At 42.2% G+C, this 27,274-nt stretch overlaps 1 protein-coding gene across 2 annotated transcripts in view; it reads left to right on the top strand.

Annotated features, from left to right (window-relative positions):
- Positions 1 to 26,544, top strand: part of LOC123517414 (ras-related protein Rab-10-like) — a 36,496-nt gene extending 9,952 nt beyond the window's left edge. For both annotated transcript variants that reach the window (XM_045277437.1, XM_045277436.1), the window contains exons 2-7: positions 2,734 to 3,004; positions 8,112 to 8,172; positions 10,176 to 10,314; positions 11,257 to 11,346; positions 11,934 to 12,056; positions 25,407 to 26,544. In XM_045277437.1, coding sequence (XP_045133372.1) covers positions 2,878 to 3,004; positions 8,112 to 8,172; positions 10,176 to 10,314; positions 11,257 to 11,346; positions 11,934 to 12,056; positions 25,407 to 25,478 — 612 coding nt within the window. In that variant the 5' untranslated portion in view covers positions 2,734 to 2,877 and the 3' untranslated portion in view covers positions 25,479 to 26,544. The remainder of the gene's footprint in view (positions 1 to 2,733; positions 3,005 to 8,111; positions 8,173 to 10,175; positions 10,315 to 11,256; positions 11,347 to 11,933; positions 12,057 to 25,406) is intronic.
- Positions 26,545 to 27,274: the final 730 nt, after the last annotated feature.

The raw sequence follows: 27,274 nt of genomic DNA, 5'->3' as shown, positions 1-27,274 counted from the left end.
CCTGACGGGGATGTGTTGTGTGTTGTGTAACTTGTATATCTACTGCCCTTGTTCCCTTCAGCCGGACACTGTACCGTGGAGAGAGAGAGAGAGAGAGAGAGAGAGAGAGAGAGAGAATTATGGATTTGGATAATAATTACTGATACGGAGAATTTAATTAAAGATACATCTCCTCTGTTAAGGTAAACATGGTGTGTGTTTGTGTGTGTGTGTGTGTGTGTGTGTGTGTGTGTGTGTGTGTGTGTGAAAATAAGGTCGAGTTGGTGAAAAGTTTTCGTAACATGCCTTGCAAACAGCAACAATAACACACACACACACACACACACACACACACACACAGAGAGAGAGAGAGAGAGAGAGAGAGAGAGAGAGAGAGAGAGAGTTTAGGGGGGAGGAGGGCAATATGCACTCATTTTGCTAAATCTCTTGCACAACATCCGCAAACATAATTTTTTCCCTTGTTCAGCTTTGTCTCCTTGCACGGATAGGCAGTGTTTGCAGGTAAGGAAAGACACAGGTGGCCATTGAAGTGAGCAAGGTGAGGCAGATGTACCGCATTGGGTGTCAACCACAATGCGAAACTTTACCGCGACAACACAGTAAGAGAGAGAGAGAGAGAGAGAGAGAGAGAGAGAGAGAGAGAGAGAGAGAGAGAGAGAGAGCTTTATCATTCATCACTTGTGTCGACATCAGTAGCAGTGAAGTCATGATGAAGAAAAAAATGTAAAATGATAGAGAAAAGGCATCAAGAGGAATGGAGAGGAGTGAGGAAATCAGGTGAGGCGGAGGAGAGCAAGGTGGGAAGGTGGGATGGAGGTTGACCACCCGGGGTAGGAGGATGATAGGAGAGGAGGGAGGGAGGGGGAAGATCAGGTGGTGGAGGGAGACGCGAAGAATCACATGATGCATTCAGTGACTCATTCGGCAGGTTTACTTTCCCTCTCTTCCTCCTCTTCCTCCACTTCCTATCAGTTTCTCCGTATTCGCATCAAAACGGCGGGAAGGAAATGATCTTATATGTTTAATGCACTTTGTTGTATTGTATTACATTAATGTATTTTTAAATATATTCATCGACACTTTCTACATAGTACGCATTTGGCACTATTCGATTTAGGTTAAGAGAGAGAGAGAGAGAGAGAGAGAGAGAGATTACTGTACTGATAATGTGGTATTCTCACTGATCTTTCTTATCAGTGACGTTGCTCTTATCTTAATTCGTATGCATTCACGAACGTCTTATCATGAAACCAAGAAAAAATGATAAACAGGAAGCAGCAAGGCGTCGTGGCAGGGTTCCTTCTCCTTGTATCTGAAGGCGAGTCTCAATGAGTTTCTTACGTCACGCAGTTAATAATCTTGAGCACTAGAGTGGAGGCATGCGAGTTCTGATACCCATAGCAACGGCAAGCCTACGCCTCTGATGTGTGTACCCTGGTCTTGCTAAACAGGGTACGAGGCCACTGCTATATTCTCTTGTGGTTCGGTGGGACAGGCAGGGGTGGCATGGGTAGGCTTCTCCCTTTCCTCCAACAAGTGTCAAGCGCCGCGCCTGCCTGCTCACGGTCCCTTATCCACCACTCCCCTCCCTTCCTCTCCCATACCTCTCACTCCTCTGCTTCCTCCATGCCTTTTCACTCCCGCTACAGTACAAACATGTTTATTCATTTATGTTTTCTAGTTGGTGTAAGTTTATTTTCACTGGTAAGATCTGGATTGAGTATTAGGAAATTAATGACGAGGTGAACTAGGTTTCGGAAAGTGGCAATGAACAGACCACACCTATAATACTTACCAGACGCTGCTATTTTTTAATTGTCGAACTATGTTTCTGACGGTAATTACTGCTTTGCTAGTTATGTATATTGTAGTGAATAATCATTAGTGTATAATTTGAATTCAGGCGAAGCAATTAACTAGTGCAGTGCAGTGGAAATATACATATGTGTGATATATGTGATGCAACTACAGAGTGTATTGCTGGTTTCGTTGGATTGGATATTTCTGCAGTCATCTTTTGATAGGTAGTTGTCTGTGGCATTCAACATTTTTGGATACATGTAGCATTGTGTAGGAATGGGCAGCAGTCCTGAGGCGGTAGAGAGCCAAGACACTGTAGGCGTGAGCGAACACAGTCTCATGACGTCATGGCCCAATCATCCAATCACACAAACCTCGACTTTATTTAATGTTTTTTATTATTGATGTGAAAAAATTATTGCATTGCTGAAAATACACTGCATGAATTTTACATGAAATTTAATATTAAAAAAAAAATTCCTGCAGAAATACGTAAATTTTATCGACATTTTGATGTCGTGCATTTTAAATATAAATTTTATTATCTACTTGTTTATATTGGATATATTTACAGTATATGAGCTATGATTATTTCAAAGACGTTTTATATTATACTTTGGTTATGAAGAAAATGTATTTGCCTACCAGTAGCTTCTGTCTGACATATTTCCTGATCTATGTTGGTAGGTAGACTATTTTTCTAATCATAATACTAGATTATTTTATGAACATTTTGTTAACTCCAAGAATTTCAAATATCTCTGAATAAAGGAATAATACGATAATTTTTATACGTAGTTATTTCAGTTGTTTACTTAATAACATACACGGAAATGATAGTTGCCCACATTTCTCCTTAGAGTACTTACAAAATAATATAGAGCATAATACCTAACAAATTGATATGAACATTTAACGTGTGGTTATCGACAGGTTCCATAGACCATCGCAGGGAGGAAAGGCAGGAGGGAAGCAGTCGTCATAGTTCCCAGTGGTTTGTCCTGAAATCCGGAGGGGAGCCCCGAGCCAGGTGTGGGAAAGTAGTCGACGCTCCACCGTGCTCAGTTTGTTGTGAAGATGGCCAAGAAGACTTATGACCTGTTATTCAAGCTCCTCCTTATAGGCGACTCCGGTGTGGGAAAGACATGTATACTGTTCAGGTTTTCAGATGACGCCTTCAACACCACCTTTATCTCCACCATAGGTAAGGGATGGACCTGAGGGGGCCAGGCGAGCCGGGCCGCCAACACCCTCGCCCTCACTGTTATTTAGGGCCTGGGTTTTCCTACGGGAATGCCTAGGGAGGCTCGGGTGATTATGTTGCCTGGGGTTTTCATAATTTGTCCAGCAGGGGTGTGAAATATAAGTCATGAAGGATAAGATAGTGAAGGGGTAATGTGAAATAATATTGCTTCGGTCAATTTCATCGTTGATATAGCTGAAATGTAATTTTGGTGTCATGTATCTGGCACAGGTGAAAGATATGATGGGCAGGGTTCCACGTGTCGTTAACTATCTTGGGGGCTAAGGTAAGGCGGCTGGGGTGAGTCACGATACAGTTGACTCGTCCCGTGACTCACCCCCGCGTCCAGTGACCACCCCGGGGAGTGTTCACCAGCTGGGGCCCCACAGTGCATTCTGGTGGGGGGTATTTTGTATTTTGTCAGATAATGATAGAGGTTGTGTCCAGGGGCTGTATTTGGTGGGTGTGCTGCAGTCCTGTGTATAAGGTGTAGGTAGGCCAGTGCTAAACAGGGTTATAATGTGAAGAAAGCAGCATTTGATTGTCCACAAAGATATATATATATATGTATATATTTACATATATATATGTATATATTTACATATATATATGTATATATATATATATATATATATATATATATATATATATATATATATATATATATATATATATATATATATATATATATATAAAAAACATATAAGAGTAACCATTAAAGATTTGCATTATTTAAAAAATATATATATGTAAAGCGAGTTGCAGAAAACAGCGATAAGATCGATGGAAATATTTGAATAATATATAAATACATAAGAGATTTCTTCTAAAGGACATGTTGGGTTGGATAGTTTAGGTTTAGATTCATTCAGGTCAGTAGTTCTATTGGATTCCTTCATTGTTTTGACCACAATTTGAAAAAAAAAAAAATTATATGCCTGTGTTAGGAAATAAGTAGGCAAGGGTCACTTTACAGTGTTCACAAAAATCTGCCCTTTTACAACTCAACAAAGCAGTCAGAAGTTATGTTATATTTGGATAAGTTAAGTTAGCATGTGTAGTGCTATTGGCAATGTTTCAGTATCCTTGAACATTATTTAGTTGGGGAAATTGAAACAGTCGAGAGATAGTCCGAGTGATGTGATATAGAGTTGTCCTTTTCTTAGGTAAATAGCACTGTACACTGTCTACCTCATTACCATACCAATACTTAGATATTTGGAGAATCACTGGAATAGTTGCTCATATAGATTAGGATGAGATAATAAAATTGAAGTACTAGTAGTGACATGCACAATGAAGTTTATTATTTTACTTATTCCACTGGTGTGATTCCTTACATTTTCCATGATTTGCAGTTAGTATTTTAGGCTAAGACAGGCAGCGCCTAGAAGGGCATTATGGTATAGAGCAGACGTGTAATGTTGCAGTGTTAGTGAGTGTAACAAAATCCAACACTAACGTGTGAATAGAGTAGTGTGGTTGTGTGTAGTCACTCACAAAAGTATCGGTGCAAAATTCGTCAAAACATTGTGGAACATGGGGAGAAGCTAACTGAAACTTCACTGTCCGTCTTGTCATATGTTTGTAGACCTGATGCTCGTAGTTGTCCCTCCACACTCTCTCTCTCTCTCTCTCTCTCTCTCTCTCTCTCTCTCTCTCTCTCTCTCTCTCTCTCTCTCTCTCTCTCTGACCTTTAATTCTGCCTTTCTTTTCTTTCCACCCTTTACTATAGATGATGAAAAATCTTACTTAGTTAATACTGTAAGCCTAGTCTCACTCCCGATGTTTTGAAACAACAGTCCACCGGTTCGATTCTTCCAAACCAGCAACATACAGGCATACCAACCCTCCCCAGAAAACCTGATCGAATACGTCCATAGCTATCGGACCCCTATACACCAATAGTTTTGTGAGTGACTGTATGTAAGGATACAACCGATTCCTAAAGCTAAGAGAAAATTCAGTTAGATATGCTTTGCTTGCTTTAGCTACAGTTATGATGATTTGGGTAAGAGGATATGGCATAGGTTCTAAAGTAGTTAACTGGAAGCTGAACTGAGCAAACTATATGAGCTTGTGTGAATCTATTAACTGAACTCCAGTTGGCTTTTCAGGTGTACACAGCTTTGTACTTCATATGATTTTCCATTGATTTGCATTTCAGTAATTCTACTGTATTTTATAGATATTAAAAAGCAAGAGTAATGAAATTTTCAGACATATCATTAAAAGTATTCATAAAGAAAATATAGAGAGAATTACATGGCTTGTGTTTCTATCACATGCACGCTACTACCACACATCCACCACGGCAGGACACGCAAGAGAGTTGAACATATTGCTAAAATTTTGATCATGCCACAACACCAAGGAGGTTGTGTCTACTGACTTGGTGGATGTTTGGCAGTAGTCTTGTGCCACTTGCATATTTTATGGCAACATGTATCATGAATTTACTTATGTGTTTTTGGTTCTTACAATAGATTTGAATATTATTATTTTTTCTAAAGTCTAATAGATTGCTGTAACTGTAAAATGTAGTTAAACAATAAAGTAAAGATCAATTGTGAATATAGTAGATTGTATAATGTTGGCCAGTCAGCACTCAACTTTTAAAATTTGTTTCGATTGTTGCAGTTTGCATGGCTCTGTTTCAGTTTACAGACTGGGCATAGTCAGGCAGATAAGCTTGTAGGGATCAGCAAGATTTGTATTGAAGGATCTCTTCTATCATTGCTTTTGCAATATTCATTTTTCCAAATTTGATTCTCACATTTCTGTACCACAGATTCTGTATTAGCAGGTCAAAACCCCAATTATAAGTCCAGTATGGATGTAAATGCTAAAGCGTTGTATTAGCAGAGTGTTGTGTCTAAAGTTTCATGTGTAATAAGACTTGCAATTCCATAATTTTATATTAAAGACATCAAGACTACATACTTAGCATATGTGTGTTTCACTGTTTGTTTGATCTGCTGCAGTCTCTGATGAGACAGCCAGACGTTACCCTATGGAACGAGCTCAGAGCTCATTATTTCCAATCTTCGGATAGGCCTGACTCAGACCAGGCACACACCACACACCGGGACAACAAGGTCACAACTCCTCGATTTACATCCCGTACCTACTCACTGCTAGGTGAACAGGGGCTACACGTGAAAGGAGACACACCCAAATATCTCCATCCAGCTGGGGAATCGAACCCCGGTCCTCTGGTGTGTGTGTGTGTGTGTGTGTGTGTGTGTGTGTGTGTGTGTGTGTATGTATGTATGTATGTATGTATGTATGTATGTATGTACACTAGATACAGTGGAGACTCAATACTCAAACGTCTTAATAGTCAAACTATTCATTATTTGATCGCAAAAGTTTGATTTAATACTCAAAAAAATACCTGATAGTTGAACATCCACACATGTGGTTATAAACAAAGGCTCCCTGGCCTCTCCCTCCCCCCTGTCTGCCAGTTGTGCTGCCGTGTTTGTCAATAAGATTCTGCGTTCTGTCCGTACTTTTTCATTTATAAACTTAGATTAACACCAAAGGCTTATTAGTGGTGAAAATATCTGATAATCAAACGGCCACACACACGGTTGTAAACAAAGATCTGGCCTCTCCCTCTCTGCCACCGCCATTGTCCCATTCTGATACCAGTATTACCAAGAATACCGAAACAAAATACCGGTGTACTGGACACCAGTGCACATCCCTAGTCCTGCCACAGTCGTAAGAATAACATTCTTCTGCGTTCTTTCAGTAGTTTTTCATTTTGAAACTTATAATGGCACCAAAGAGGCTTAATAGTGGGGAAAATAAGGAAAGTACAAGTGTTAGTGAGCCATGGCTCTCTACTAGTGGGTTCACAGGAATTGCATCAGGAAAAAAGTTTCCAGACGTTTTCATGGATAGTGACTCATCCTCTGACGACCTCTCTTATCCTCCCCACCCTTCTCCCATTCTCTTCTACGTTATCCATCACCAGCCTTCACTAATGGTAGCTATGTATAAATCAAAATTACCAAGAAAATTACATTGAAATTTTTGTAAACTTAAGCTTTTTGCTAAGATTAGTTCAAATTATCTGGTTTATAGGTATCGATAGTCAAATTTTTTGATACTCAGACAGCCATTTGGAATGGATTTAATTTGAGTATTGAGGCTCCACTGTATGTACATGGTACAGCATTTGCTATGAAAGACTTAATAAACAAACATGAATCATACAGGCAGAGGGATAATAGTATAAGTCTCTAAACATGAGAAACCTAAAAATGAATTGTAAAGAAAGGATATTGAAGGTGGGGGATCAATTAACATTATTAGGTGCTTGGCTATATGCATACATATATAATATCCTCTGAGGATTTTTGGTAATAATTCATTACTTCCTATAACTGTTTCCGCAAAACATGTGTGATGGGTGCTTGTGTACAATGATAACTACAGATAGCAGAGCTACTGCCTTGGTAAGGGGAGTTATGAGTGATAAGGATTCATATGATTAAGCATTCTGTGTAAAAGCTTTGGAATATAGGAAGATTTGGAAGTTGATGCTTTATAGGACTGACGATGCCACATGAAAATTTTTACTTACCATGGATCACACGAAGCTGTGCTGGTGTTCTGACCATCTTTTATTCATTCACTGTCACTATTAGATGTTCCTGCAATACCTTCTATCTCTCTCCCTCTCCCATTTGCATTTACAAGGCCTGAATTTGACACTAAAGAAGAAGAAAAAGCATGTTTCCAGTGGCCAAAGGAGTGTATATATTGATTAGATAGCCACATTTACTCCATGAATGAGATAGGAAATGTTTTAGACTTCAAGCACTTACCTGTTTGATTTATATGATGTTTAATGGTCATTCCTTTATTATATTTTCTTTCTTTTCATATGTGTACCTGCTATAATTTTTTTTTTTTTTTTTTTTTTTTTAGTAAGTAATGGTTTTATTAAATGGACTAATATTAGTCAAGTATCTGGTATTTTCCATGAGAATTTACTACCCTAATGAAACAATTTAGTGAAGTGCCTTTTTAATTGATTTACTTTTTATTTCAGGTATTGACTTCAAAATCAAAACCATTGAATTAAGAGGAAAGAAGATTAAGTTGCAGATATGGTAAGTTAGAGATTCTGAAATACTAAATTAGATGAAGAGAAATTAAGTGATTAAATGAAGAAAAATTAAGTGATATGCATGCTATTCGTCCTGTCTCTGCAGTATCCGGTACCTTCCTTTGGTGAAGGCTGTGGCAACAGTCTCTCTAATCTTCCTGTCAAAACATTCCCTTCTTGTTTGTTAAAGTACCTAGCACCTTTACTAGTACTTCTTTCACACTTCTACTTCTTTACCCTATCCTTCATCTTATAAGTTTCCTTCTTTTCCTTCCTTGCAAATGTACATATCCTCTAAAAACTCTTCACTCCTTCCTCTCCTCTCTCCCATATTTCTTGTAAAAACTCCTCTCCCTCTCCCACTATCTCTCTACTTCCTCCTTCCCTTCCTCCTCTCCATCTCCCCCCCCCATTATGACCATACCTTCTCAGTGTATTCATCTCATTCGTTCAACTTTGCAATTTGCACCATTTGTACAGGTGCTTGTATGACATCACACAGTCATTATTTTTCTCGCCCTCGTTGTTATTTCACATGCCCCTCTCAGATAACCATTTTCACATCTCACATTCCTGATTATTGTCATGTTTCACATTCAGGTCTACTATCCATACCTCTATATGGGCAGGAGAATACTAATCCTAATCCTCTCTTCATTCAGACACATTTCTCCCTTAACGTGACTTGCAAGTGATCCTGCCTCTCACAATCCTCTCTCTTCTCTCCAATCACATCTGCATGTTTAACTAGATTCTCCATTTCCTTTCCTTCCCATATGACCCATTACCACATCTACCTTTAGTTGGCTCACTAATGCACGGCATATGAAATATCTTAAAATTACACACACCTCCACTGTCTTCTCAAACACCATCATATTTTTTCCTACATACACTTTAGTTTCTGTTCCATCCACTGCTGGTAAGAAAGTGTTATCTCTTCAAAAAGAGAGAAAAAAAAAGAAATTAAACAACCATGGAGACATGACACACTTTTTCTCACTCCTGCTCCTAGCTCTCCCTCTACCCACAAACACACATTCCTTCCAACAGCTGCCCTCCAACTTTAATAAATCTTCAGAACCTCCCAATGGGCTTCCCTATTCACCCATCAGTTGGCTTCTTTAGGGCCATGAATGGTTCATACAACTTTTCATCCTCTCAATTACTGTTCATTATCTTAATTGAAAAATTTATGCACACCTTTTCATTCTCAGAATTCACTCTACACTTTACTGATCTTCTACTAGGTGATTTTTATCACTTACTTATCCTCTCTGGAACTATTGCACTCATTCATATAATCTGTACTACTATATAGAGGTATAATAACTGCTTTCCTCCACTTCTCTTTGCCTCCATGTCAGATCTCATATTGTAAAAGGATCTAATCTACCACCACTTCATTTTCATAATTTAACATTTTAACAAATATTTCACCAATACCTGCAGCTTTCTCACACTGTCCAAGCTCTTACTCTCTTGGCCTCTTTCCTATTAATTCCTCTTTACATATAGTTTATCTATTTGCATACCCATGCTATTTGATGTATCGAGAATTACCGAGGCATTTTCGTGTTAAGGGTTATAATAATTTTGTGATGGATCAAAAGTAAGATGGTACTTGTTATGTCACCATCGGTGAAGTTGTCAGTCATTTGCTTGAGTTTATACATAAAATATTAAATCCATCTACTGTGTTTTTAACTTTTTTAACTTTTATATTACATTACAGATTTTCCATGCCTTTTATCTAGCATTTCTAGAGAGGAAGGGTTAGAAAGAAACAGGCCACAAGTGTACATGTTTTTCAAATGGAAGGGAAGGATTACCATAGCATGAATATCATGCATGAAATGTATATAATTGATGTATGGCACTGTATCCATATAGTGTGCTTTACACCAAGTATTTTCTTTATTGTAACTCACCATCTTGTGTGTGTGTGTATGTGTTTGTGTGTGTCAGTGGGGTGTGCTTCATGATAATAAATGTTATCTCCTGCAGGGACACAGCTGGGCAGGAGAGGTTTCACACAATCACCACATCCTACTACAGGGGCGCAATGGGCATCATGCTTGTCTATGACATCACTAATGCGAAATCCTTTGATAACATAGCAAAATGGTTAAGAAACATAGATGAGGTGAGTGATTGATTTTTATGTTTATTAATTGGTTTGAGTTGTATGAGTGTATTAATCTTTTACTCTTAACTGTTGATGTTTCAAGGATTGATTTTGCTTTTCTTTCTTTACCTTCACTGTTCTTAGTAATTTAGAATTCTCATAGTGTGCTCAGTGTCATAATAAACTATAAAATTCTGGTCTTGTAAGAGAAATGGTTACACCTTTTATTTTGAAGTGGTCACATTTCATGAGTTAGTTGCTGGCAGCACTATAGACTTGGCGATTACAAAAGTTTTGAGCTCACTCCTTTATTTGGATAAAATTGTTGAAAAGCTTGTTGTGGTAACCATAAGTTAGTGTGTGTGTGTGTGTGTGTGTGTGTGTGTGTGTGTGTGTGTGTGTGTGTATACACGTTCACAGTTGAACATTAGCTGCATCTCTCTCTCTCTCTCTCTCTCTCTCTCTCTCTCTCTCTCTCTCTCTCTCTCTCTCTCTCTCTCTCTCTCTCTCTCTCTCTCTCTCTCTCTCTCTCTCTCTCTCTCCATGCAATAATCCTTGAATAGCAATAAGGCAAAGATTTGGTTTTCAGTGAATTTTCATAAGCACTTTGGTGGCCAAGGAAAACACTGACTGGCCACTCAACACATTTTTCCACCCTGACATGAACCATTTCATCCACCTTGATATGAACCAATCTAATGTCCATATCTCTTGTACTTGCAACCAAGAGTTATTTTATGTTGCTGTAAGTACTTGTATTCCATTGGGAGCTAAGCATGCATTGCAGATGGTGACTGTGTGCATTACCTCTACTGCTTTGCCATTCAACCATCACTGCCTCATTCATTGCAGCAAATCATAGTTACAGAACTCAGCGAAGAGCTATGGTAGTTTGAGAAAATATTTGATTGTTGTTGATTTTATATGGAATTATTGCTAATCCATACTGTTGGATTTCAGCATGCAAATGAGGATGTTGAGAAGATGATTCTAGGAAACAAGTGTGACATGGAAGACAAGCGAGTCATTAATAAGGAGAAGGGAGAGTCTGTGAGTAATCTTTTCTTTTGTCTTACGCTATTCGTTATACATTTTGTTGATTATGTGATAAAAATAGAGAAAGGTTACCATGTACTGTGGGGAAGTGAAAATTTTATTGCTCTGATATGACAATTTTTTTTCGTAGTTAGCATATCTTGGAGAAATATGTAGATTGGTAGCAAACATCATGAGCATCTCCAAAAAAGCATGCATAATGCAGCAGAGAAATAACTAAATATCAGATCAATGAGACCCATGATGTTTCAGGTTGTAATCTTACCATGGTAAATTGCTCAACTTTATTGACAGTTTCTTTATTGTTATTTTCTACTTGATCCGATTCTTTTCAATAATTTCATTTCACAATATTTTGATGAAGTTTTGTGTTTGTTCACTCATGCACCTTTCCCCCAACTGACAATAATATGGTTACCTATGATGTCCTTGTGCAGCACAAGAGGTGTTTTAAAGTTGATATAACTGATAATTACTGTTGAATGAGTAATCTTGGAGATTAGTTGAGAGGTTATGTAGCATTTTAATCATAACATATGTAGATTTAAAGCAAACTACATTACATGTACATCTATCCGTAGATTGCTCTTGAACATGGCATCAGATTCCTTGAGACGTCAGCTAAAGCCAACATCAACATTGAGCAGGCCTTCCTGGAGTTAGCTGAAGCCATCCTCAACAAGACCCCAGGCCGTGATCCACAAGTAAGCTTTCTACATCCAAGCACCTGCAGAGCTCACTGTTTATGAATTTAACATCACAAACACTAAAACTAAAACAGCTACTGTTCTTTTGAATCATCAAAGCTGCTTGGATTGCATTTTATTTAGCACTAAGCTTCTTGCAATCCATCTTGATTTTGATTAATGGCTGTCCAATTCAGGTGTTTTATGTTACCTTCTGAACACACACACACACACACACACACACACACACACACACACACACACACACACACACACAGTGGATAAGAAAAAAAGCTTCGTGATTTTTGGGTTGAAGGAAATGTACATTCCAAATGAATTCACAAGAGAACGTAAAGAGAGAGAATTGGCCAAAACTGTTATCAAACAAACACAAGACAGCATACAAGAACTAGACCAGGAGGTGGAGGAAGTCATCAGGCTAGGAAGATACAGTGAAGGGGGTAGGAGACCAATGAAAATGAGAATGAGATCCTAAGTGGCAGTAGAAGAAATTATGGCTAGGAAAGGGAAGCTGGCCTGTGATACAGAATACAAGGGTATATGGATAAAAATAGATATGAACCTAGAGGAGAGGGAAAAGGAGAAAGTGCTAAGAAGTGAAGCTAAGGGAAAAAAATGAGAAAAGGACTGAGGTAGAGAAGAAACAGTTTTGCTGGAGGGTTATGGATATGAGACTAAAGAAGTGATAATCTACAGAAGAAAGAGGAGGTTGTGGAGGAGGCAATGAATTAAGAGTGACTTATACTAATATAGATGGGTTGTTATCAAGCATGTTGGAGGTTAGGGATTATTTGAAAGAGAAAAGGCCAGATGTAATGTGCATTGTTGAAACAAAACTAAGAGAGCAGATCCATGTTAACTGTAAAGAGGAGGGATATAATAGCTGGAGGAGAGACAGGAAGGATAAAGGGGAGGAGGAATGCTAATAATGGTTCGTGATAATATATGTGTGGAGGATGTGCAATATGAAGGGAATAAAGTGGAAGTAATGGGAGTAACAATCAAAACAGGAATTGAAGAAGAGAAAAATTATAGTTGCATATATGCCACCTAAAACTAATACATGAGGAACTGAAGAACATAAAGATATGCAAAGAGGTGATTAAGTGCCTAGATAACTTTTTTTTTTTTTTTTTTTTTTTTTTTTTGCATTAAGGCCTCTAGCGCCTGTAGGCTCACTTGAAGTGTGTGTAGGAAGCGCTGTTCAGCTTCTGCCCATTAGTGGCGCAGGCAATTTTATTTATAGTGGTACCCATATCAGGGCCCATATCACCGCCCAAGCTCATCTTGGGTGTAACCACCTAGAACCTGGATATCATGGTGACATGTAGGTAACTTTAAACCACTCGACAAATGGCAAAGTGTTTAAGGCTGTACGTGGTGGGATTAGAACCTACGCATGGACGTCTGCCCGATCCCACACTCACCACCTTATCCACTATGCCACCAACTAGAAGAATACTTCTAGTTGGAGATTAACTGCTAAGAAGTAAACTGGAGATGGAAGTAATGGATAATGCTGGGCAGTGGGTGGAGGAGTCAACAAGGTACAGGGGGGAAGAACCATCGTTGCTTTACTAGTATTCACAAAGAAACCAGAGCCCCCTCCAATAATACAATACCTTAGTCCAATGGGGAAGAAGTGATCATATGACATTAGAGCTGCAAATTCAGGAGGAAAATGGGATAAGCTACAGAGATGACTACAAAGGAGAGAGATTAGATTATGCAAGAGCAGATTTTGAAAAATTAAGGATCTATTTTGCTGATATTGAGTGGAGAAATATTATGTACAGAAAGACAGTACAAGGGAAATATCACATATTCTTACAGAAATGACTACAGTACCCTCCCGAGTTTAGCGCTATCCAAGTTTCGCGATCCTCGAGTTTGGCGCTTAGTCCTAAATTCTTACCATCCCGAGTTTGGCGCTGTATCGCCCCGAATTTCGCAAGTACTTTGACAAGTATCGGTCGCTTTTACTTCCGGGCGGCGTCACGTATGCTGCCCCAAGACTCCTGCAGTTGGCTGACTGAGCTGACCACATGTGCACGCGTCCTTAGCCCTCTTCCACCAGCATCTTGATAGTTCTTATATGCCACTGAGCACTGCACCACAGGTTGGAGCCCTGCATAACTCACGAGCAATGCATCAGACAGGTGAGGCAAGCTCCCATACAGTGTTGCCAGCACCAGGTAGACCCAAGGAAATTATGACAGCACAGAATTTCTTTCGTAATTTTGATATCAAGAAAGCTGTGGACTTTATGGTGGAATGCTGGAACTTTGTCAATGCTGCTACAGTGAAACACAGTTGGAGGAGAGTTTTCCCGTGGATCGAGGCAGAAACGAGTAGCGGTGCCCGTGAGCTCAGCACAACACAGGAGAGACAGAGTGTAGCGGCCGCTATGGGCTCACTGCTTCAGCTGGCCAAAACATTACCCATCAGTGGGTATGACATTGTCAGTGCTGCTGACATAGAAAATCTTATTGGAGAGAGAGTCGCCGAACCTAGTGCGGAAGACATGCTTGAAGAGGAGCACGAGGAAGAAGAAAAGAAGAGGAAAAGGAAAAGGAAGATGAGCTAACTGTTTACCAATTAACAGAAATATTTGCAATTACAGAAAAATTAAAGGAGGCCATTTGCAATTTTGATTCAAATTCTGACCGACGTGTGACATGCATCCACGCAGTTCAAAAGGGATTAAATGAATACAAACAGATGTACGAAGCACGAATGAAAAAACGAGAACAGGCCTTGATCACAAGATACTTCAGTAACCGTGACAAGCGAGAAGACACACCACCTGCTGTTGTTGCTGAGAAGGATGATGATGGTGATGAGCTGCTGGTCGACGATAATGTAGCCCCCGTGGATTTGGGCAACGAATTTGAAGGCTTTGCGCTAGCGGACCATGCCCCAGAGTGAGATTATGTGCTGTTAGAGTTCTTGTTATTTCTTTTCTCTTTTTGTTCTTTTCAATAAAGTGTGTATCCCAGTTTTTTTCGTCTTAACAAGAGCATTCTTCACTGAAACTGAATACACCCACCAATTTATTGGTATTTTGAAATAAGGGAGTAAAGTGGGGAGGAAAAAAAATCAGCTTCGTCCCGGGCCAGAATGAATAAGCGTTTTTACATTGTTTTCAATACCTCGAGCTTAGCGATCCTTGAGTTTGGCGCTATATCTTAAGAAGAAAGCAAGCGCTAAACTCGGGAGGGTACTGTATAACAGACGGCAGTATAAGGATGCCAGAAATGAATATATTAGAGTAAGGAGACAGGAAGAAAGAAACTTTGAGAAAGATATGATGAATAAAAGCAGACGAACCCAAACTTTTCTAAAAATTTATAATTGGCAAAACAAAGAACAAGGAAACAATTGAAAAAATAATTAAAGAAGGGAAAACATACCAAACAGAAGGAAATGTGTGAAATAATGAATGAGAGCTTCAAAACGGTGTTCACTGCAGAAAATTTCACAGAACCTAGTAGGACAATGCTTTGCCAAGGATTACAGGAGATTGCAGTGCACAAAGAAGATATTGGAAGATTATTGAATAAGTTGGATGTCAGAAAAGCAATGGGGCCAGATGGTGTACCAGGCTGGGTGTTAAAAGAATGTAAAGAGCAACTACAGGACCCAATGTGGGAAATAATTACAAGTTCAATAAATGAAGGGAAAGTTTCACTAGAATGGAAGAGGCCCAACGTAATTCCAATATTTAAAGAAGGAAAGGCAACTGAACCCCCTAAACTACAGACCAGTGTCATTTACAAGTGTCTTGGGGAAGTTATGTGAAATAATTATCAAAGAAAAATGGGTTAAATTTTTAGAAGAGGAGCAAATCTATCGAACAGACAATTTGGGTTCAGGACAGGGAGGTCGTGTGTATCAAACTTATTAAGCTTCTAGTCGAGAGTTATTGCAGGACTTGAAAACGGAGATGGATGGGTGGATGCATTGTACCTGGATATTGAAAAGGCTTTTGATAAAGTCCCTCATGGAAGACTACTTTGGAAACTAGAGAGCATTGGAGGACTGAGGAACTTTGCTAGAATGGACAGATTATTTGAAGGATAGGGAAATGAGAACTGTGTTCAGAGATTCATACTCATCTTGGGGTAAAGTAACTAGCAGAGTGCCACAAGGGTCAGTGTTAGGTTAGGTTAGGTTAGCCCCCATTATGTTTCAGATTTATGTAAACGACATTCACATTGGGGTAAACAGTTATATAAATTCGTTTCCTGATGATGCAAAACTGCTAAGAGTTATCAAAACCAAAGAGGACTGTCTGCTATAGCAGGAAGATTTAAACAAGATCTATGAGTAGAACAGGAAGTGGAAATTGGAGTTTAATGCCAAGAAATGTCTCATAATGGAACTAGGAAAGAGTAAGGGAAGACTGGTATGGAACTACTTGATGGGAGAGGAACAAATAATGAAGACTAAAGAGGAAAAAGCTCTGGGAGTGATCATACAGGAAAATCTGAGCCCTGAAAAGCACATAAGTAAGATATTTGGACTATCATATAAAATGTTGACTAATATAAGAGTGGCATTTCAATACATGGACAAAGATATGATGAAGAAATCATCACAAGCGTGATACGTCCAAAGCTGGAATATGCAGCAGATGTGTGGTCTCCGAGCTCTAAAATGGATATAAGAAAATTGGAAAGGATGCAGAAGATTGCAACAAAGATAGTGCCGGAATTAAAGGACCTAACACATGAAGAACAACTGAAGGAAATGGGACTACCAAACTTACAAGATAGAAGAGAATGTGGGGGACCTAATAACAATTGTTACGGTTTGCAAACGTAAGTCGTCACCCGGCTGCGGTTAGCTGTTACAGCTCACTAGACTGTTATTCTGGCAAAATCGCCAGCTTTATTACGGTCAGTACAGTGGGGATTATAAAACACTCCACAGAGTCCCCACTACTATAACTCACAGCCGACGTAACCCTCAGGTTCTTTCAAGGTCGCCAACAGTGTATAATTTCCCCCACTGTAAGGGAATTTCCTCAGCAACTCCTTCTCCTCCTGTACCCAACCAAGTAGAATTTATAAATGGTAGATGCTATGTGTAACAGGGCGAGGCCTTAATACCCCCCTAGAGAAACCGCCCACAAGGACAATTCCACCCACTTCTCTATGAAGTATTAATGCCTCTCCACCCGCCTTGTCCACAGACTGTGATAACTCACAGACTGGGACAACGCGCAGTATATATATTACTATACTATCCTACTACAACAAGTGCTTACTAACACCTGTCAGACTGACATCCCTGGCCTACTACTACTGCAATATATGATGTGTACAGCACATCCGGTGATGTACACACAAGCCCAGACACCACCTACGGGTGACACCAGCTATACAGAGTCCAAATACTCGTCACAGACAAGTCTGGCGGACGACACTACGCACTACTGGCCGACATGAAGCCTCTCAGCATTCAATAGTGTGCGTGGCTACTACCACTACAATACAGTTTACTACTGAAACTATACAAAAGATGGTGGGGCACACAGCCACCCAACAAACACACTGGTGACCACAGCCACCAACAGCAACAACAGGACGAAACAATAACGCGTCCCTCCGCGTCGCCACACCCGAGTGGACGAACGCACAACAGGAAATGCAGCCCCAACCGGCTACACTTTCCTCAGGACAACAAGCCCGTTGTCCTACACAGCCACGGTCTACCCAGTAGCAAGCCAGCTACTCAACAAGAGGGCACAACTCCCAGACCAATGACTAGCGAGTAACAAGAACAGCCCAGCAACACGTGTCTCCACCGCGCACGTGTCTACCTCCGCTGAAGACTGGCTGGTTACTGACTCGCTCGCCAGACAACGGTGGAAACAAAGAGAGGGGTTTGTCTGCTCAACAGAACAGCCCGAGGGGCCCGCTGGGCCAGAGGCTACACATATAATATAATTAAATAAAGGGGAAATAATGCGCTGGCCCTCACACGCCCTCCCTTAAAAGAAAAAATTTTGGAAACAAAACATTTACAAAATTTTTTTAAAAAGGCATGGAACTGATTAAAGGGAATGGCCCGGGACAGACAATCAGCTACAACGTTGTCTGCTCCTTTTATATGTCTGACAATGATATTGTACTCCTGGAGTAGAAGACTCCAGCGAGTTAAACGCTGATTTTAAATTTAAACTTTTCTAAGAACTGAAGGGGACTATGATCTGAATAGATGACTACTTGGGGCCCATAAGCGGGATGTAAATTTCAAAATGCTGCAAGGCTAACAAAATGGCAAGCAGCTCTTGCTCAATGACTGAATAGTTCTTCTGGGCGGGAGTAAACTTTTCGAAAAATAACACACAGGGTGGTTAACACCCTGGTCATCAGGCTGCAATAAAACTGCGCCTACTCCCACCTGACTGGCATCTACTGCGAGAGCAAAACTTCTTCTGAAGTCAGGGGCCTGGAGCACTGGCATCTCGCATAAAATGGTCTTAACTCGGTGGAAGGCGCTCTCACAGTCTTCACTCCAGACCCACTTCTTACCCTTCTGCAAGAGATCTGTAAGAGGTGCCAGGAGGGTCGAATACCCCGGTACAAAACGACGGTAGTAACCTACCACTCCTAAGAATCTCTGCAAGGCACGGCGACAGGTCGGTGCGGGAACCGCCTGATCGCTTCTACTTTGGCTTCAGGAGGAGTGATGTAGCCATGGCCCACTCGGTAACCCAGGTATTGCACCCGAGCTTGTACAAATTCACACTTCTCCAAGTTGACAACTAATCCCGCTTCCTGGAGTCGTGCAAAGAGGGCTTCTACATTAGTCAGATGCTCAGCCCATGTTGTGTCATAGATGACCACGTCATCAATGTATACGACACAGTGAGTCAGACCATCAGTAACTCGGTCCATGAGACGCTGAAATGTGGCTGGGGCATTTCGCAGCCCATAAGGCATCACTTGGCACTGATAGACAGCGCCGTTGGCCACAAAACTCGCTATCTCCTTAGCCCGCTCCGTCAATGGGACCTGCCAGTACCCTTGACAAGGTCCACTTTGGTGATAAAAGTAGCTGACCCGATTCGGTCCACAGAGTCATCTACACGGGGCAAGGGATAAGTGTCTACTTTTGTTAGAGCATTAACCCGCCTGAAGTCAATACAAAACCTGACCTTGCCATCAGGCTTAGGCTGCAGGGTGACTGGGGAACTCCATTGACTGTAAGTCCGAGTAATGAGCCCATGCTCAAGCATGTACTCCAACTCCTTCTCCACCAGTGCTTGCTTCATAGGATTTACTCGGTAGGGGGCAGTTTGACAGGCTCTGCGTCCCCAACATCAATATCGTGTTCTATCAACTGTGTCCTGCCCGGGACACTGCTAAACACTGAAGAGTACTTTCTCAGCCGCCGAAGCAACTCATATTGCTGATCCCTAAATGTTCAACCTTCTCTTTCAAGAGATGGAGGCTATTCCGTTCCCACTGCCCTGTAGGAACAACAGGTTCAGGCCCAATAACTTCTGGAGCCTCTCCCTCCCGGCAGAAAAATAAAACTGAAGATGCCTCTTGCACGGCAGAACTAAAAGAGCCCTTCTGGCTAGTAGAACGAAAATAGGGCTTCAGCATGTTAACGTGACACAGCTGAGCCCTCTTGCGCCGGTCAGGAGTGACCACCAGGTAGTCGAGGTCACCTACCTTCTTCTCTATAATATAGGGGCCACTATAGCGGGCAGCAAGCGGCTGGCCCTGAAGTGGTAACAGCACGAGCACTTCATCTCCAGGGCAAAACTCCGATACTCGGCCCTTCGGTCATAATACCCCTTCATACTCTGCTGGGCCTTACACAGGTGGGCCTGCGCCACCTCTAATGCCTTGGCTAATCTCTCTCGACTGCTCATGAGGCTCTTAAGCAGTGAGACAGGGCGCTCAGGCGACGGCTGACACCAAGCCTCCCGAACTACGTCGAGCGGTCCACGCACTCGGTGTCCAAACACTAGCTGATTGGGTGAGAAACCCAAGGACTCAGTGGGCGCTTCTCTCACCGCAAATAAGACAAAGGGACACCCTCGTCCCAATCCTTATCTCTCTCCATGCAGAAACTCTTGAGCATGGTCTTGAGAGTTTGATGATGTCTCCAGGGCTCCCTGAGACTGTGGATGATAAGCACTGGACACAATATGCTTGATCCCCCACGCAGTCATCGTATCCTTAAACAACTTTGAAGTAAAGTTGGTCCCCTGATCGGACTGCAGCTCTGCTGGCAATCCAAAGTGTGTAAAGAAGGTTAACAAAGCCTTCAGCACCACCTTAGAGTGAGTGCTTCTCAGGGAATTGCTTCAGGATACCGCGTGGTAACATCCATTATGGTCAACAAATACTTGTGACCAGCCCTGGTAGTAGGCAGAGGACCTACTATATCAATCAAAACCCTCGTGAAGGGAGGATCAACAGCAGGGATAGGGTGGAGTGGCGCCACAGGGGGTGTCTGATTAGGCTTGCCCACCACTTGACAAGTGTGGCAGCACTTAAGAATCGTGGCTACTTCTCCAGACATGCTGGGCCACCAAAATTGCGACGCAGGCGAGCGACGGTCTTTCGGATGCCCAGGTGTCCAGCCATGGGCCCCTCATGTGCCAACAGCACAAGTGCCTCACGCAGCTTCTGCGGCACAACTACTTGCAATAACTCACCACCGTCACTCTCCTGCCATCTACGACACAACACCCCTTGATGCAAAACAAACTCCTCCCTGCCCTCCAACTCCTCACTTCCCTCACCCACTCGAGCAAAGAAGGAGGCCAACGCCGGGTCCTCCTGCTGCCTACGAATGAGCTCTGCAGGCTCTAGCTGGGTAAGAGAAAGGGGGACTATAGGGTCATGGGGTTGAGGCAACGCTGCAACCCTACGTCCCACACGGCATCGAGGACGGAGAGCTGGCCCAGGCTGCTCCGCTCTTGCCATGTGATCCGGTGAGTCCTCAGAAGGATCATCACCACCAGCCAGGCAGTCACCAGGCAAGGGAACAGCTCGCTCCCTGCCTCCACGATGCTCCACAGGGGAGAAACTCCAACTCCCCGCAGAACTGGAAGTCTCCCACCCTGGGCGCCAACTTCCAACAAACTGCCTGACTTATCATGCTGGGGCCTGTGCTGAACATCAGAGCCCTCAGCCTCTACACCAGGAAGCAACTCAGCACGAGTGCTCCTTCCAGAGTGCTCTGCAGAGTGAGGATAACCATCAAACAACTCAGCTACACCCAACACTCCATCCTCACTCTCAGCAACAACTCCCAAAGCCGAGTCCGGTGCATTAACAAGTGACTCTACGCCGTCACCGTCAGCCTCTACACCAGAACTCAATGGTGAGCCCAACACTGGCTCCACCACATCAGCACTGTTACTCCCATCTGGAGTCAATCCCATCAGCCGTCACAACCTCCTGTGTAAGTAACACACAACACTGCCTTACTAGATGTCACCTTCTTCCCAGTGACATTTTGGCACACTGACTGCTGTGCTCCTGTATCACGCAGTACAGTGATGGGATACTTGGTGCCATCAATCTCAACAGTGCCTCCACACAGGAAAGGACGGCACCAGTCGAGCTCACTATCCTTAACAACAGCGGGCGAGGCAACAGGGGGAGGGACAGGTGGGCCAACCTGCTCTCTCTCCTCCAAACACAACTCAGGCACACGCCGTGCCTTCTCACTTCTAAAGCCTGAAGGAGCAGTCAACTCATCACCACAAACTTTATCTGGCCACACCAACAAGGCAACTGGTTTCTGCGAGGACTTTGGAGTTTCAGCTGTTACTAATTTTGGGCAATTGAACTTAAAATGCCCTTTCCCTCGGCAGTGATAGCACGTAGGCTGGGAATCATACTTGAGAGTTCTAGGGGCCGCCTTCCCCGCCGTCCGTCCTTCGCAGAAAAAGGAGGGTGGGGGCCTGGGGCTTTCAAAACCCATTTTACTGCCGAATCCAGTATATCGCCTAAAGTGGCCTGAAGAGCCCGAGGAAGAACTGCCACCACTCCCTGGGCCTCCCTTAGGACCACCTTCCTTACGACTCCAACTCCCAGGCTGCTGCACAGGACGGTGGGCCAACACATAATCATCAGCCCATGTAGCAGCCTCCTTCAAGGTCCTAAACCTCTTCTCCCTCAACAGAGGTACCAGCTCCTTATCAGCAATGTCAATGAACTGCTCCATAACTACTAACTCCTTCAAAGCCTCGAGAGAGTCAACACCCTCGCTAGCAACCCATCTCTCAAACACTTGCTCCAGTGAACGAGCACACTCGAGGTAGGAGTCACTTGCTCGCTTCCTCTTTCCTCTGAATTGCAAGCGATAGGCTTCTGGTCGCAGCTCATATGCCCGCAAAATGTCAGCCTTAAACTCCTCATAATCATCCAGATCATCAGCTGACATTTTATCATAAACTTCAAGGCTTTTCCCTTGAGTTTATTCGCGACCAAGCCTACCCATCTCTCTCGAGACCAAGCAAACTCCTTGGCTTTCCTCTCGAAGCGGACAAACCATTCAGCCACCTTAGCCTCATCAAATTCGGGGACTAGCTGGAGACTTTGAACTAACGTACGCTCAACACTCTGTTCTCCTCCTCCTCCTACACTACCAACAACTCCAGGCGTACTTACTGCATGGCGAGTTCTCTCCCACTCCAACTCTCTATCTTTATCTGCCCTTTCTCTCTCCATCTCCAATCTCATCATCTCCATCTCTAGCCTCCTTCTCTGCTGCTAGTCTGTGAACTCTCGTCTCTTCCGCTCTCTAGCCCTCTCTTCCGCCTCTCTAGCCTCCTGCTCTGCTGCTAGTCTCTGAAGTTCTCGTCTTTCTTCCGCCTCTCTAGCCTCTCTCTCTGCTAGTCTCTGCTAGTCTGTTTGACTCTCGTCTCTCTCTGCAGCTAATCTCTTCAACTCTCGCCTCTCTTCTGCTTCTATCTCCATTTTCCTCATTTCCAGCTTCAATCGCAGTTCCTCCAGTCTGGCAGCTGACTGGACACTATCAGCAATACTGCTTGCTGGACTAGATCGTCGGGAGCCTTCCCTGCTTCCGATACTTCTGCCAGGGCTAATATATCCCACATCACCTTCACTGGGACCGCCACGTGCGTTATCATGACACGTAGTAAATGCGTCCTCACTGACCCCACGCGCCACCGACTCATCATACCCACGTGGTGAGTCTCGCCGGCTCACACTCGCATCCTCACCCTCCACTGCTGGGGTGAAAAGACCAGTAACTCTCTCCATGGTGCTCACAGGGACTCGTTCTCACAAACAATAAAATAATATAAGTAATAATACCCCACACAATAACACTACACACTATAAAGCACTTGGTTTATCCTGGCGAGGTCGCCACTGTTACGGTTACGTAAGTCACCCGGCTGCGGTTAGCTGCTACAGCTCACTAGACTGTTATTCTGGCAAAATCGCCAACTTTGTTACGGTCAGTACAGTGGGGATTATAAAACACTCCACAGAGTCCCCACTACTATAACTCACAGCCGACGTAACCCTCAGGTTCTTTCAAGGTCGCCAACAGTGTATAATTTCCCCACTGTAAGGGAATCTCCTCAGCAACTCCTTCTCCTCCTGTACCCAACCAAGTAGAATTTATAAATGGTAGATGTTATGTGTAACAGGGCGAGGCCTTAATACCCCTAGAGAAACCGCCCACAAGGACAATTCCACCCACTTCTCTATGAAGTATTAATGCCTCTCCACCCGCCTTGTCCACAGACTGTGATAACTCACAGACCGGAACAATGTGCGGTATATTATATTACTATACTATCCTACTACAACAAGTGCTTACTAACACCTGTTAGACTGACATCCCTGGCCTACTACTACTGCAATATATGATGTGTACAGCACATCCGGTGATGTACACACAAGCCCAGACACCACCTACGGGTGACACCAGCTATACACGGAGTCCAAATACTCGTCGCAGACAAGTCTGGCGGACGACACTACGCACTACTGGCCGACATGAAGCCTCTCAGCATTCAATAGTGTGCGTGGCTACTACCACTACAATACAGTTTACTACTGAAACTATACAAAAGATGGTGGGGGCACACAGCCACCCAACAAAACACACTGGTGACCACAGCCACCAACAGCAACAACAGGACGAAACAATAACGCGTCCCTCCGCGTCGCCACACCCGAGTGGACGAACGCACAACAGGAAATGCAGCCCCAACCGGCTACACTTTCCTCAGGACAACAAGCCCGTTGTCCTACACAGCCACGGTCTACCCAGTAGCAAGCCAGCTACTCAACAGGAGGGCACAACTCCCAGACCAATGACTAGCGAGTAACAAGAACAGCCCAGCAACACGTGTCTCCACCCTGTGCCAGAAACCAAGAGCGCACGTGTCTACCTCCGCTGAAGACTGGCTGGTTACTAATGTGAAGCTCGCAGGCGCACAAAATGGTGGAAACAAAGAGAGGGGGTTTGGCCGCACAACGGAACAGCAACAGCCCGCGCTTGGGCCAGAGGCTACACATATAATATAATTAAATAAAGGGAAATAATGCGCTGGCCCTCACACAATGTACAAAATAGTCAATGGCATTAAAAAGATAGACAAAGAAGACTTGGTACTGTTGACAGAAGAAGATGGAAGGACAAGAGGACATGAAAAGAAGATCAGGATGAGGTAGTGTGTGAAGGATATTTGAAAATACAGTTTTCCACACAGAACGTTGAAAAAGTGGAATGCATTGGATAATGAAATTGTTACAACACATAATGTGCTTAAATTTAAGGAAAAATTAGATAAATGGAGATATGGAGACAGGACACTATGAGCCCCACTCGTACCCTGTACAATACAACTAGGTAAATACACACACACACACACACACACACACACACACACTTTCTGAAATTGGTCATTTTCCAATGAGAAAATGACATTAACAATGAAAATTGGTATACAGGAATTCCATTTGATGCATAAGACATTAGCCATTCATGCTTAAATTAATCCAGCGAAATATCCTGTTTTGATATGAGCCTCAGACATTCATAGGGAATAAAGAATAGTGGTTACCCTAAAAATATCTTGTTTACAAAATACCTGGTATGTTGTGCTAATATAGCCAACTTTAAGGAAAGATGTTTAATTTGAGGTATTCAGTACTCTTGACTTGTAAATGTCATGGCTGATTCAGGTCCTCATAAATGGAAAAGGGCAACCATGCTTCTTGGATGAAGATCTTGAGCATCTTTCTTTTTTCCCTAACAAATATATTTGTTATATTTTCCTATTTTATTAATTTTGTAATAATGATTGCTGGGTTTCTGTTTCAGGAGAATCCTGAGAGCGTGGTGCGCCCAGATAGGAGGAATGACCGAGGCGCGGCCCGGCAGTGCTGTGCGTAGACCACCAGCCACACAGGCTCCAGTGCTGGGCATGAGTGGTTGTTTTCCATGAGAACCATATCCTCCCCTCCACCCCAGCCTCATCCAAAGTCTTGGGTGAGGAACAGGGGGAGTCTGGAGGGAATTAAGAACAGAGCACATATATATATATATTTCCTTTTTATTATTGTTATTATTTTTCATTATTGTCTTTATTCCAAAGCTTTACACACCATCATTTTCAATGCTGCTGCACTTTGTGGGTGGGATGGGGATGGATGGTAACCAAGGGTGGGAAGGGTAAGGGAGAAAACAAGTACTGTTTGAGGGATAAAGAACATTATTGCCCTGTGGCCTCTTTCGTTCATACATATATTTTTCTTTATTTTGATAATGATATGATTTTTAAGAGGACATGGGGGAGCAATTGGTCATGACTTTTTGGTGCAATGAATGGAACTCTTCACTTGGGAGCCACTACTACTGCTACTACTATTATTACTACAGTTATAATTATCATCATTGTGCACTCTTGCCTTATGAGTTTTGTAACATAATATATATAACATGCGCATGTGAGGTTTCTGTGGCAGTGTAGGCCTCCTGCTAGTGTTTTTCCACAGATACAGAAACAGAATGAGGAGTTAGTGGTGGTGGTGGTAATGGCCTGTGGTGTTGGTACTGAGCACAGGACAGTGAAGTGTATCAAGTTTACTATCTTGTCATGTTCTGTTAACAAGGAATTTGACACCTTGTCATGTGATAATGATATTAATGATCAGACTAAGCTGTTTTCAGTTTGTTTAGGGGGGGTATGAGTAACTATAATATTTCTTAATCACAGGGACATAAAATGTTCTGTCTTTAGTCAATGAAGCTGGTATAGTTTTCTGCCTATATTATTGCACACTGTGAAGTTTTCATTACTTGAAACATGCGATATGTTCACGCATCCACCAGGCAGTGCATCATTAGTTCAGACCAAAACTTGTGTTCATTATTGAATTAAACAGCCCACCACACACCCAGGCCTGTCAGTTTCTTTTGATGATATATATATATATATATATATATATATATATATATATATATATATATATATATATATATATATATATATATATATACCAATTCAAGATATCAGGAAGGTGAGAAAAAGGTGGATTACCTAATGTGCAACAGTCAGGGTGACAGTGTTCATCTGTTACACGCTTTTTTGTGATGTTGGTTTGAGAAATATACTTCATAACAATCTTGCCTGTCTTTCTCTTCCACTGAGAGACAGTGGTATTTATTTTACAATTTTTGGAACTTAGTGTTATGTGTTCAGTTTGTTTTTAATCTTAAGTAACATTATTCAAATGCCTTGATTTATTTTTTTTCCAATAAATCTTTGATGTAGTAGTATGTTTGCAAATTACTGAGTAAAACCAGCAAATGAGGAAGCAATAATGGTGACAGGACAGGGTGGTGTGGTGGAACAACTGACAAGTGGAGTGACAGCAAGTTTGAGGAATTATTGGCACAAAAGTGTGAAGTTGTAATTCTTAATTCATATATAGAGACCAGTTTAAAGTTTTAAGTATTTCATTATATATTATCCCATATGAGCAAAGGTTGAATTCGGTAAGACAAGACTGAACACATTTCCACAAGTGTGGTAAACATAGTTAAAGTGGAAGCAATAGATTTTCTGTCAAATACTGGTGACCCATAGACTACACTGTTTTCAGACTAATGAGTTGTACGTACATACATATACACATTGAGTAGCCTTAGTTACCAAACCTGTGTTTGTGTCCTAACTGGTGGTAGCT

Source organism: Portunus trituberculatus, chromosome 42 (assembly GCF_017591435.1).
Source record: "Portunus trituberculatus isolate SZX2019 chromosome 42, ASM1759143v1, whole genome shotgun sequence".
NCBI lineage: Eukaryota > Metazoa > Arthropoda > Malacostraca > Decapoda > Portunidae > Portunus > Portunus trituberculatus.
This window is presented reverse-complemented; position numbering and strand designations above follow the sequence as displayed.